General features: G+C 46.1%; 1 protein-coding gene across 3 annotated transcripts in view; it reads right to left on the bottom strand.

Moving 5' to 3' along the window:
* The window catches only part of THRB (thyroid hormone receptor beta), a gene marked incomplete at both ends in the record, with an annotated part of 81,026 nt that overhangs the window by 8,760 nt on the left and 57,899 nt on the right, over positions 1-14,367 (bottom strand). For all 3 annotated transcript variants that reach the window (XM_080715669.1, XM_080715668.1, XM_080715667.1), the window contains 3 exons: positions 1,752-1,898; positions 10,237-10,442; positions 13,951-14,098. In XM_080715669.1, coding sequence (XP_080571795.1) covers positions 1,752-1,898; positions 10,237-10,442; positions 13,951-14,098 — 501 coding nt within the window. The remainder of the gene's footprint in view (positions 1-1,751; positions 1,899-10,236; positions 10,443-13,950; positions 14,099-14,367) is intronic.

Raw genomic sequence — 14,367 nt, 5'->3', positions numbered from 1 at the left:
CAGTGGAGGTGGGGTCCTTGGGAAGCCAATGGGTCATGAGGGCAGGTCTTTATAAAAAGGGACACAGAGAGGTTCCTGGCCCCTTCCACCTTGCAAAGACTTGGAACGAGCAAAGAGGAGGCCCTCACCACACCTGGAATCCTGATCCTGGCCTTCTCAGCCTCTGGGCTGTGGGAAATTTCAGCTGTTCATAAGCTACCCAGAGAATAGTATTTTGTTATAGCAAGCTGAATTGACTAATACACCTCGCATCCACAGTGGTGAAGCTGGGGGTCAGAGGGAAGCAGACGTTCTCTCTCTAAGTCTGAGAATCAGGTACCATGTTCTGAAGCCTTGGCCCTCTCCTTCTGGGGCTGGCTTCCATGGAGGCGCAGAGCCAGGCAATGACTAGTGTACTCATCAGTGTGTGCGGTTTCTGGGTTGCAGTGATTACAAACTCAAGGGTGCCCTTGAGCTAGAAGCCAAGGCAGATGGGGAGGAAATAAGGCTATCATCGCTTGTTATTCCAGTGGCTTATGCAAGCGCATGGCCCTCTCTGTGTGGCATCTTTCAGGGTCCCTTTGAAAGTATAAATAGTACACTAGCACCTGATGGAGCGTTTCAAGAGAGAAGTTTTCCAGAAAACATAATCAACCCAATTTGGTTCAAAGAGGACAATTCTCTAACTGGAAATGTCTTAGATGAAATTATGGAGAGCTCATGATTCAGAGACCATCCAAGCACTTTATACATCTTATCCCATGGTGGTGTGCACGCTTATAGTCCCAGTACTTGGGAGGCTGAGGCAGGAGGATTGCAATTTCATGGTCAGCCTCAGATACTTAGTGAGGCTCTCAGCAACTTAGTGAGACCCTGTTTCAAAGTAAAGAATAAAATGTAGGGCTGGGGGTATAGCTTGGAAATAGAATGCCCCTGGATTCAATCCCCAGTAAAAACACACACACACACACACACACACACACACACACACACACACACACCTCTCAATAGCTCTAAGGAAGACGTCATTACAATTCTATTTTAAAGATAACCAAGGCTTGAAGGCATTCAGTAACTTGTGTAGGATTCTTGCTCATACAGCTGCCTGCCAAGACAGGACTGCTAAGTTAGGGTTGAAGTGTCCCCAAAGAAAATCTGTAAGCTCTGGCGAATGAACTTTTCAGGGTGTCCTGAAGACAGAGCAAGAAAGAGTGCGTTTGTAGAGGGAGGGAGGAGTTAAGGGGCTACTAGGAGCCTTACTCTGTGAGGGCCATTTGACTTTAATTCTTGTGGATTAAGAAACCACTTCCTTGCCATCTTGCTGGGATATGTTTTAGGAAGAATATAGACCTGGGTTCAAACCCTGGAGCTACATCTGGGCAAGTTAACTTCATGTCTGGGATCTTAATTTGCCCCATCTGGAAAACAGGGGGTTACAAATCTACCCTGCAGGTCTGTCGTAAGGACTGGATTTCATATGGGCAAACTTGGGCATGGTTGTTAGGACTTTGCTTCTCTGTGCCTGCAGTCAGGGGCCTGGAAGGGTCTTAACGGCCCTCACGCGGGACAAGCTAATGAGCGATGAGGGCGTAGAAAAGGTGCAGAAGCCCGAATGCACCGGAGCGCGTGGCTGCCCTTGGTTCAGGCATTGCTTTCCCGTGACTCAGTCCTGCCGATCCGTATTAATTGATAAACAGTACCCAATATTCCTGGAAACTGACCCGACACTAAGGAAAACAGAGAAGAAAAAAAAAAAAAATCCACGTCCTCACCTCACAGAACATAGGCAACTTTTTGGCAAAATCCACCACTCTGGTGATTGCTGGTGTGATGATTTTCGTGAAATGGCTGAAGGCTTCCAAGTCCACCTTCCCACCTTCCGGGGCATTGACTATTGGTGCTTGTCCAATGTCTTCCGGCTAAGGAGGAGAAATGAGGAAGATTTAGGAGACAGGGTTAAAAAGGGAGCTTGATTTATGATAGTTCTCCCGAGGCAGAAAACCTCTTCTGAACTAAGATCCAGTGGTAGTTTCCCATTCCCACTTCATTTATTACCAGATTGTACAGTTCTCATGTTGCTTATTTTGTTGAGCAAAGACATATATCTTGGCCATTGTTTGTTTGTTTGTTTGTTTTTGCGGTACTGGGGTTGGAACCCAGAGGCTTTCTACCTCTGGGCTATACTCCCAGACCTATTTTCTATTTTATTTGGAAACAGGGTCTCACTAAGCTTCTGAGAGCCTCACTAAGTAGCTGAGGCTGGCTTTGAACCTGTGCGATCCTCCTGTCTCAGCCTTTCCAAGTGCTGGGATTACAAGGATGAGTCACATGCCTGGCTTGGCCATTGCTTCAGTGGGCCCCCAGTGACCATGTCCTCAGGGCTATTGCCTGAAAGAGAGGGAGGGGCCGCAGAACCCATGTCCTTGGCCACCGGATAATACAGTCAGGTTACAAAGTTTCCCCAAGGTAAAGTATAAGCTATGTTGGTTGCCCTGGAGATGGGGGAGAAAGAGTGATCTTACAAGCAAAAGAAGGGAAGAAGGAAGGAGAGGAAGTTGTGAACGCCACCAAAGACATCCCAGAGATCTGTGGCCTGTGTGATGGTGGCCACCTTTCTCTAGAGCCACAGTAGACAGGCAAGAACAAGGCCTGGTCTCTCTAGGTGTCCAGGGTCAGGAGTGGAGGGGGATGGGCAGAAAGGACGGGAAGAACTGGGACTCAGAGTGAGCTGAGCAGGACCCAATGCCTGGCTTGCGGAGTCTTGACCGTGCTGTGCTGTCACTTTATGTTATTTGTTTTGGTGCCAGTAAGCAGATAAAGGCTGGTTTCTCTGGTGCTTTTATGGTGAATGACAACGCTTTGGGGCACTTGTTGGCACGCTAAGTCCACAAAAAGCTTCTGATCATGGCTTTATTTGTCATATGTTAATAGACTTATCTTGGTGAATTGTAATTACATATCATAATGAGGTCCGGAGCCGGGGCGTGGTGGCGCACGCTTGTAATCCCAGCATTTGGGAGGCGGAGACAGGAGGATCGTGGCTCACGGACAGACTCAGTTACTTAGTGAGGCCCTTTGCGACTGGGTGAGACCCTGTTTCAAAATAAAGAATAATGAGGTCCAGAGCGAAACACACATACACATAGCACTTGGTGGATTTTCTTCCAGATCTCACCTCCTCTACCTCCTCTTCCCCATACGTGTTACTAAGATCGGGATTGACAATTTCATATATGTACACAGTATTATCTGAACTTCAAGTCTCTCTCCACTCCTCCCTCCTTCAGTACCCCTCTCTACTGTTCCATTAAACTTTCTCCTACTTTATCTGAAGTTCCTTTCCCCCCAGTTTCTCCCTAGCTTCCACATGAGAGAGAAAACCCAACCACCCTTCACTTTCCGAGACTGTCTAGTCTCTAGTTCCACTCATTTCCCTGCAAGTGACATAGTTCTTCTCTTTACGGCTGAGTAAAATTCCATCCTGTGTGTATATAGCACAGTGTGACCCGTTCATCTGTTGACCGACACCTAGGCTGGTTCCGTAATTTGGCTGCTGTGAACTGCGCTGCTATAAACATCGACGTGTGTGTCAGTACCATATAGTATTCTGACTTTAATTCCATGTGGTCTTCTTGGGTGCAGGCAGATGAATAGAATAATTATGTCTACAGCTCCCTTCTTGCCCCTCTTTCTCATATAGATTGAGTGAAGGGCAAAGTACATCTGCTACTCCAGCTCTCCTTGCTGGACTTTGTAATTCCGGAAAAAAAGCCTCATCTTACCTCCCTGTCTACCTCATAGGTCTGTTACAAAGATCAGCTGATGAAAGGCACACGGGCGCGGGCGCATGTTCAAAAAGGTAGGCCATTCTCTATGAAACTTAGTAATATACACCTAATGTGTAATCCATATTTTATGAAGAAGTAGGAACATTTCTTAGAAATAAAAATAAAAGCACTTTAATAACATGGTTTGGGCCTAGCTGAACCCCAAACATCTCACTGACTGGTGAATCCAATCTAATTGTATTTAAATGTAAATTCAGTCTCCTTTGAAATGTCCTGGGTTAATACTGATGTTAATGATTTCCTTTCAATCTGTGGGCAGTAGGGTATTTGAATTCCCTACAGGTGACTCCTCCAAAGATTTTTTAAAGAGGAGTAAAATTATGCAAGGAAATTGGTAACTGTAATTAAATCGGTAACTGGTAACACAGATATAACTTCACGGGGGTGGGGGGGTGGGGGGGTGGGGGTTCTTAAAAAAATCAAAGTAGATAAAAAAATTAAGTCACTGTGCATTAAATGACTATAATTGCTAGAAGTAAAACTATATAATAGGCAAAAGTCTTCTATTATGTCATTAGGATTTTCTGTGTGTGTGTGTGTGTGTGTGTGTGTGTGTGTGTGTGTGTATGTGTGTGTGTGTGTGTTGTACTGGGGACTGGGGATTGAATCCAGTGGCATTCTATCTCAGAACTACACCCCAGCCCTATTTTTTTAATGTTTATTTTGAAACAGGGTCTTGCTAGGTTGATGAGATTTTTACTACTTATTGAGGCTGTACTTGAACCTGCGATCCTCCCGTCTCAGCCTCCTAAGTACTAGGACTACAGGCTTGTACCACCACTCCAGGCTTGTCATTAAGGTTTAAGGTTCATCTCCATGGTGGATCTCAACAGAAAAAAAAGAAAATAGTTCATGTATAAAAATATGTGATTTATGTGATAAAAATTAATAAAATGATGTGATTTATGTGTATAAAAATTGATACATGTATATATGATATATAAAATTATGTATAAGTTTTATTTACACCTGAAATTCGCAAATATAAACATAATATAAGCAGCATAACAAATATAAGGTATAAATAAAAATACAAATCAAACTATCAGTATATTTGTTTATCACATACAATATCATATTTTAATTATATAATTGTGCTCTATTATATAATTATGTGCTAAATGTATTAAGTTAGTGCCTATAAATATAACATGCTATAAAATATTTGTGTATTTATTTGAATTTATACTATAATCTTATAAAGTCTACAAATTGAGAGTTAATATCAGAGATGAGAAATCAAGACTGACTTCCCTGAAGATTTTTCACCTATAAGGACAAGATACGGTTGGCCAGCACTTGAATCTGTTTGATACCTTATTCCCGCTAATAGCGCCGTACACCACTACACAAAATAATATAACACAGAGCTGACCCTAGCCTGCTGTGCCTCTGTGGCTGCCTGCCTAGCTTGCTGGTGGAGGCACTCCAAGGCCCCCTGTGCTTTCTGCACTACACGGAGCTACTGGACCCGCCCAGTGGACCCGCCACGCTTCCCCCACATGTCGCTTTACCCAGGTTCAGTTCACTGCTGCTGCCTTCTCTCTGGACTTTTCCCTTCTCCGAAGCCCCACTTTGGCTGCTCCTCTTGGTCCAAATCCCACCTGGTCACCACGCCCCAGCCCACTTCCTGCTTCCTCTTCCCAGATGACCTTGGTTTTCAATGGTGGCTATTCATCTGAACACACCAGGTGGTCCCAGCATATCACTCCTATGGTCCTAGGCATGTATTGCTACCACTTTTTAAATTATATTTACGTAAGTACACATCAAAGACATGAGCTTCTCAAAGGGGTGGGGAAGAAGCCTTAAAGTGTCTTTGCCTTCTGCGTAGGAGGCACTGGGCCAAATGCCGAGGACGGAGTGGTTGCTGATTGCCTGAATAAATGTTCAGACATTTAGTCGACCAATATTTGTCGAGCAAGTGCTATGGGCAGGCCGAGTCCTAATGCTAAGATGAGAGCAATGGCTCCTTGAGGAACCCGCATCACAATGGAGGAGGACAGGTAATACTAAGACAAATACATTTACTGGAGCATCTGTGCAAAGAAGACTGGAGGTAAGGGGTGGTCCACAGGGGTCTGGAGAGGGGTGAGTCAAGCCCTTTGAAGCCATGTGTGGCCTTTGACCTGAAGAAGGTCAAGGAGGTAGTCTTTCATGATGTCAGAGTACGGGCATTAAAGCAGAAGGAGCGGCCAGCGCCAAGTCCCCAGGCCAGGCAGGAGGCCCTTGTGGGTGGAGCCCGGCAAGGACACAGATGAAGGAGGGCCGCAGGCAGCGTCCCATCAGGCTGGGCCCTGCACACCAGGGAGGGGAGACAGGCCTATCCTAAATGCAGAGGGGTGTCCACTGAAGGGCTGTGAACAGGGGAGAGGCCCCGTGAGAAGGATGGTTCTGTGCTGGGAATCGAGGCACCCAAGGAAGAACCCTGTGGGCCACAGCGGTCGTTGGGGTGGGTTGAAGTGGGATGGAGGATGGGGTGGCAGTAGAGCTACACCCAAAATGAAGTACTGAAGACAAATTTTGGGGTCTGATTTTGGGGCTGATGATGCAGTGGGTGTGGAAGAGGAAGGAATCCACAGTGACTCCTCTGTGCAGCGGGGACAGAGTCCAACCAATCAACCAAGCATCCAGGATGCAGGTGTGTGTACAGGAATGGGATCAGCCCTTGCTCAGCACGGGGAGATTAGCCTTACATAAATCTTAATCACTGGTTTTTTGCTTTGGCTGTTTTATCAGAATTGATTAAGGGAAATAGAAAGAGCTCCCAGTTGTTTCAGGGGCTGTCTCTTCTCACCTTGGCCTGGAAGCTTTCTCGTACACCCAGGGTGGGGTGGGGGCAGATGGGACTCTTCCCTTCCTTTTGCTCTTTCATAGGACATTTTTTGTGCCTTTGCAAAGCCAGGCAGGAGAACCTGGGGCCTTGGGTCATGATTATGGGATCACACTTTTCCTGGGATAAGCAAGGACAAGGTGAAGGTGATGGTGGTGGGATTGATGTCTGCTGGAACCACTTACGTTCTTGTTAACAATATGCAGCCAGGCGTGGTGGCACACGCCTGTAATCCCAGTACTTGAGAGGCTGAGACAGGAGGATCGCAGGTTCAAGACCAGCCTCAGCAACTTGGCGGAGACTCTTAGACACCTAGCAAGACCCTATTTCAAAACAAAAATTAAAAAGGGCTAGGGGTGCAGCCTGAAGGTAGAATGCCCCTGGGTCCAATCTCTACTACCAAAAACCACAACATGCCAGGCACGGTTACGTCCTTGGTATCTATGACTTTTACGTCATGTGTAAGGACACAAGGCAGCTGAGCTTTTGGGAGCTGGAATAACTTGTTTGAGGTCACACAACCCAAAAGCAACAGAGGCCAGTGCTGAATCCAAGTTGCCTGGGTCCAATGTTCATTGCCATAACCACTAGGCTCCCCGGCCTTCTTCTGAAGGGGCGACAGAAGCTTTCCTGACTTGATCCTACTGATCTTATCACCTGTCCACACACCCTGACGACCCTGCTGTTTATGTCCCTTCTCTGAGGTGACTCCAGTTGAGGATGTGGGAAATCAGACAGCGGCTCTGCTGGGAAGAAGTCAGGCGGTTCTGCCTGGATGATGATGATGACGGTTTTTTGTGGTAAGGGATTGAACCCAGGGGCATTCTACCTCTGAGCTAAAACCCCCAACTAGATATTTATTTAAATTTTGAAACAGCATCTTGCTAAGTTGCTGAAGCTGGCCTTGAACCCGTGATTCTTTTATCTCAACTTCCCAAGTACTAGGACTACAGTCAGGGCCACCACGTCCAGTTCTGCCGGATTCTAAAAGCCGCATTTTATACTTGGGTAGAAAGTCTTTCTAAAGCTCCATCTCTGCATATGAATTAAGGGATGAAGATAGAGATAAAATGTCATCAGAGAGTAATAATAACAATGGCAATAGACTACCGGCTAAAGGTCTTGCTGGCCCCAGGCCATGCAGCGGGGCCCTCGCTGGAGAGATAGACCTGCTCTTCCTGTTGGCTTCAGCCAGGACGCGCTCCCTTTCTGGCCACTTCTGCATTTCATTAGTGCACACAAATGATTGGTGGGAAAACTGGGCATTTTGTAGCCTCGGAGATGTCAGTGGATAGGAGAAAATGAGAAAATGATATGGCTTTTAAATGCTTTTGGAAGTAGCTGTGAAAGCATGGCTTTTAACTTATTATGAAAGTCTGCATGACTTCTGTAGAAGTTCTTCATTTGCCAGAAACCTCTCATTTTCTCAGCCCCCAGTAGAAATGCGAAAGGCCAGGACAAGCCACCCATCTCTTGCCGACTTGAGTGCCAGCCCTGGGAACTAGGTCCTTCTGGGGCATCATCTACTAACCCATTCCAGGTGGATGAATAGTTCCAGCGTCTATGACAACATATAATTTTTAATCCCTCAAGACATATTGCTATACTGTTATTAACATAATAGGCCTTTTTAAATAATTTTTTCAGAACAAAATGGGACTTCATACATAAAATCAATGAGATAATATGTACAGCACTGTTGCAAACACAAAAGAAGGGGAGACCAGCCACACAGGAGGTGCGAATCCTAATGCATAAAAGCCTATTGATTCTAAGATACCTTTCAGTACACGAACACAATATAGCAAAGATATATGCATATATATAAAAGATATATATCCTTTTTTATTTTTTTGTGGTACTGAAGATTTAACCCAGGGGCATCCTACCTCTGAGCAACACTCCCAGCCCTATTTTTATTCTTTATTTGGAAACAAAGTCTCACTGAGTTGCAGAGGGCTTCACTAAGTAGCTGAGGCTGACCTGGAACCTGTGATCCTCCTGTCTCAGCCTCCTAAGCACTGAGATTACAAGCGTGTGTGCCACCACACCCAGCTTGATATATATCCTTTATATACGCATATATGCGTATAAAGATATGCATATATCTTTGCTATTAAAATTTAGCAAATCATTCAATCAATCAATCTATCTATCTAGGATTAAACCTCCCAGGGACATTGTACCTCGGAGCTACACCCCCAACCCTATTTTATTTGTTATTTTGAAAAAGAGTTTTGCTAAGTTGCTGAGGCTTGGCCTTGAACTGGCAATTCTCCTATCTTAGCCTTCCAAGCAGTAGGATTACAAGTATGTGCCGCCAAGCCTGGCTGGCTAGCAAAGCTATATTAATTTTTTTTTTTTTTTTTTTTGTGTGTGTGTGTGTGTGTGTGTGTGTGTATGGTACTGGGGATTGAACTCGGGGCACTCTACCACTGAGCTTTTATACCTCCAGTCTTTTAAAATTTGACACAAGGCCTTGCTAAGTTGCTGAGGTTGGCATCAAAACTTGTAGTCCTCCTGGAGCTTTAGCCTCCCCGGTAGCTAGCATTACCACACCCAGCCCGGAGGGGATTCTTAATGTCCTTGCAGGAATAATTCACTACTTAAAAGAGTAAAATTTTCATTCTGAGTGTAAACACTCAGTGGAATTCACCCCTCTGTGTCTGTAAATACGCAAACTGGCTCAGACCTAGGGATTAACTGTACTATCTCCGAGGACCGGCCAGTGGGACTGTATTCAACTTAAAAAATGTTTATTGAATTCAGATTTGGTTATCTGTTGCTGTATAACAAACTACCCCCAAAACTTAGTACTTAAAACAACAATTCTGAAATTGTCCCTGTGTTCCAGGGGTCAAAGGCTCAGCTAGGGAGTCCCTCGTTGGGGTCCCCCATCCGGACACCGTTCAATGGCGGTATGGGATCATCATCTAAAGACTGACCCACTGTTCTGGTGCCTGGTTGGCTGGGGAATCTCATCTTCCAGGCGGCCTCTTCACACAGCCAGCTTGAGCATCCTCACAGCATGGTGGCACTGGGGGCTGGGACTTTAAATAGCAGCTAGCTTTCCCCAGAGAGACTAAGCCCTTTTAAAAGACCCAACGGAGAGCTGCCAAGCTTCAAAGGACATAGCCTTAGAAGTCACTTGGGCATCTCTGTGGCCAAGATGCACCGTTTAAAGAACCCACAGACCAGGCCAGATGGAAGGAGCGAGAGGGATTGTTTCTCTCCTCTGGTGAGAACATTTGTAGACGGTGTAGACAAGTATGGCAACCATCCGGGAGGAACACTACCAGGAGTTTCATCCTCACTACGAGGCTCCTAAATGCAAATGCAGAAGGGAACAGGGTCCCCCCACCCAAGGACATACACGAGTAGGAAACCAGCCCTGTGACAGAGGGGATCACAGTGGAGATGGTGGGCATGGCCTGTATGTCTCCTGCAGATCCCATTCATGGCCTCTCTGAGCTACACTCTATCCATCAATACGACGGGGGGCCCTCAGGGCGGCACCCCAGAAATACAAGCACTAGCCGAGCTGAGGTGGGAGACGCTGAGCCACGGGGGCCTTACCAGGAACTTCCGCTTCTGCTTCCAGTGGCTGCCTTGGGCGTTGGTGGCCACGTGGGCTTCGGTGACAGTCTTGATGAGCTCCCACTCCTCGTCCGTGGGCTCCGGCTTATGCCCGATGGATTTCTGCAGCTCCTCCCGCCGCCTCTTCTCCCGGTTCTCCTCTATCAGCTTCCTCTTGGCCAGCCTCTTGCTATCATCAAGCACCACTGGGCGGGGACACAGAGGAGAGGAGACACGTGAGTTCTCCTAAGACACAAGCAGACGGCAGGGGCGGGGACCCAAGACACAGAAGGCGCGGTGGGCCGGGGTGGGGTGCACGTCACTTTCTCCTTTTGGTGGCAAATTGCCTCTGACAAACCATCGTCCAAATTAAGCCCCAGTGTCGAACTCCCGATGGCCAGCCAGCTCTTCAGAAACCTAGACACTGGCCACCGCACCTCCTCAGAAGGCGGCTGGGGAAGAGGGAAATTGAGAAGAACAACCTAGGCCTCCCGCGGGATCCCAGGTCAACCTCTCTAGCCAACCATCGGCAGACGCTCCCAGTGGGCTGTTCTCCCCTCTTCCTTAAGAGACTTCAAGTTGCCATGCGTGGTGGTGCATGTCTGTAATCTCGGTAACTGGGAGGCTGAGACAGGAGGATCGCAAGTTCGAGGACACCCTCAGCAAGTAGTGAGACTCTTATCAACCTAGAGAGACCCTATTTCAAAATAGAAATAAAATAGAGGTGAGGGTGAGGGAACCAAGGTGCCCAGAAAAATCTACAAATACAATCAGTGGTGTGCAAAAATTTTAGCAGTAAAAAAAAAAAATTATGTCAGTAGAAATCACTAATACTAATGCCTGGTCAGACGGAGGCTAGACCCTCAATGGTCTAGACTGGATTGGGTCCTCACAGTCATAAACATTTACAGAGGTGGAAAGTGGGGAAGCCCCACTCTGTCATTCGGGTTCACGTGCTAAAGGGTGGTCACACCCATGGCCTCACTTCCCAAGTGTTTGCGTTGTTCCGGGGATCGTAACACGTGACGGGCACTATCTCATTTAGCCCTGGACAGAACCCTATGAGGCAGGCGATGACTTCACAGAAGGGACACCAGGCTTAATGCTGGTGGTCATGGTGGTAAGTGGCAGTCCTGAGACTCCAACGGGAGTGCTTCTTATTTTATTTAAATTTTTTTGTGGTATTGGGGATGGAACCCAGGGGCATTCTACTTCTAAGCTACATTCCCAGTCTTAAATTTTTTATTCTTTATTTTGAAATAGGGTCTCACTGAGTTGCAAAGGGCCTCACTAAGTAGCTGAGGCTGTCCATGAACTCAGATCCTTTTGTCTCAGCCTCCCGAATGCTGGAATTACAACTGTGCACCACCACGCCCAGCTCTATTTTATTTTATTTTATTTTATTTTATTTTATTTTATTTTATTTTGCTGTACTGGGGAAGGAACACATAGGCTTTCTACCTTCAGGCTATACTCCCAGACCTATTTTATATTTTATTTGGAAACAGGGTCTCACTCAGCTGCTGAGAACCTAAGTAGCTGAGGCTGGCTTCAAACTTGCACAATCCTCCTGTCTCAGCCTCCCAAGTACTGGGATTACAAGTGTGCGCCACCACGCCCGGCTAGCGTTTCTTATTATAAAGTCTGAACTCTTAAAATGTCTTCTACGTCAGGAAGGGACTCTCAGAATTCATTTCCATGTGGTCAAGATTAACCCTCGTGAACACTCGTCTCTTATTAAACTTTTGGATAAAACAATGAAATGGATAATCTGTAATAATGGCCTACTGTAGTGATATATCTAAGCATTTTGTTCTGAGTCAATCATAATCGCAGATCCATATCAGATATATGGTTGGCTCGGACGAAAGCCCTTAAATCACTGAGGCTGGCCTCACAATCTGTCCTCTGGGCTCAGCCTCCCAAGTACTGGGATTACGTGCCACCACACTTGCACCTGGTAGGAGCAGAGACTTTAAATGATAAAGAATATACTCAGCTAGAAGTCAGACTTAACTTGGAATTTCCAGACTAATATAGCCCTTTCCATTTGTTTGTTTGTTTTTTATTTATTTATTTATTTATTTATTGATTGATTGTAGTACTGGGGACGGAATCCAGGGGCATTTTACCTCCAAGCTACACCCTCAGCCAAATTTTATTCTTTATTTTGAAACAGGGTCTCACTAAGTTGCAGCGGGCCTCACTTAATTAGCTGAGGCTGGCCACGAACCTGCGATGCTCCTGTCTCAGCCTCCCAAGTACTGGGATATTACAAGTGTGCACCACCACGCCTGGCTCGCTTTTTTCCTTTTTAAGGATTCTACACTCGATCTTACTTCCTTCCAGCAAAGTAGAACATCCCATAAATTTTTTTTTGTTGCTGTTCTTGGAGAGAACCCTATTTATCACATCAATGAAGCCATGATTATTTCCTCTTACAGCAGGAAAAAAATCTGCATTGTATTTTTTTCCCTTTGTGTTTTTTTCCCCCTTTGGAATGTTTAACAGTTGCAATTGCTCAGTGGTGTGCAAAAATTTTAGCAGTTAAAAAAAATTATGTCAGCCGGGCGTGGTGGCGCACGCTTGTAATCCCCGCGCTTGGGAGGCAGAGACAGGAGGATCGCGCAGGTTTGAAGCCAGCCACGCGCACTGGCTTAGGAGACCCTGTTTCCAAATAAAAATGTAAAAATAGGTCTGGGAGTGTAGCCCGGAGATAGAAGGGCTTCCAGGAACCCCAGTACCACCAAAAAAAAAAAAAAAAAAATGTCAGTAGAAATCACTGATACCAATGCCTGGTCAGAGGGGGGCCAGACATTGTGAATGAGAGGACTCTTCTGTCTGTGATTAATTGAGGTGACCGGTGTAAATCCCCCACGCAGCGTGGGGTGGAGGGAGCCCAGGGCTAATCTCCCCACCATATGCTGTGCCGCTTGGAAAACTGAGAAGGACAGCTTCAGCTCGAGAGTCCTTATGACTAAAAATAAAGCAAACAGCCAAACTAAAGGACAGTTCGTGTACAGTGCATCCGACTCTGAATTCTTCAGAAATTCCTGAACACGGTGTTTTTTTCTGCCAGTGCCTCATCTCCAGAAATGCATGGAAATTAAATTCCTGTCTTTGCTTTTGAAAAGAAAAGAAAAAAAAAAAAAAAAAAGCACGTGGACTAGTCCCCGAGGCTCCAATCACGTGAGCCGTGGGCATGAAAAGCTACTTTATTAAGGTAAAATATGGACAAGAACTCTCAGTAATAATGTGTCACAGACGGTTCATAGGGTAAATGTGAGAGGGGTAAGTTAGCCCTTTCCTTCCACCTTCATCTGAGGGGTTAAGAGTTAAGACAAAGCTAGGTATGCATGCCCGTAATCCCAATCCTTTGGAGGCTGAGAGAGGATCATAGGTTTGAGGAAAGCCACAGCAATGTAGGGGGACTCTCAGCAACCCAGTGAGACCCTGTCTCAAAACAAAAAAATAAAAATAATTGAGAGTGCGTAGCTCAGAGATAGAACGCCTCTGGGTTCAGTCCCCAGGAGCGGGATAGGGTTGCTAAAGCAGGGTTAGGATGCCAAGCCACCAGTAGTGGCTCGTACCTCCCTTCAGGACCTGGACGTGGGGTGTGTTGGAAAGCCAGGATTCCCCTCGTCCCCTCTTGGTCCACGTGCTTGATCTTCAAACCAACCCTCCCCCGATCCCCATCGGCGGGGAGCCACTCACGGTCCGTTGCCATGCCAACGTAGATGCATTTCTTGAAGCGGCACTCCTGGCACTGGTTCCGCGTGACCTTGTCGATGACGCACTTTCCTTCATATTTACAGGAATAGGATGGATGGAGATTTTTCTGAATGGTTCTTCTGAAGAAACCCTACACGAGAAAGAAAAGCCCCAGACGATGGGTTCACATTTTCTAAAAACGAAAGTTTCTGGGATTTGATGTCCACAGATGAGGAGATGACTTGCTTTGTATTATTTGTTTTGGTTATTTACTTTTCCTTATGGTGTGGGGGATTGAAGCCAGGGGCCATTTTACCTGTGAGCTTTACCCCTAAGCCCTATTTTGTTTAATTTTTTTTTTTATCTGGAAATATGGTCTGGATAAGTTGCCAAGAGCATCATAAGTTGCTGATCAAACTT

This window comes from Muscardinus avellanarius, assembly GCF_963383645.1.
Source record: "Muscardinus avellanarius genome assembly, chromosome: 18".
NCBI classification, from domain to species: Eukaryota; Metazoa; Chordata; class Mammalia; order Rodentia; family Gliridae; genus Muscardinus; species Muscardinus avellanarius.
This window is presented reverse-complemented; position numbering and strand designations above follow the sequence as displayed.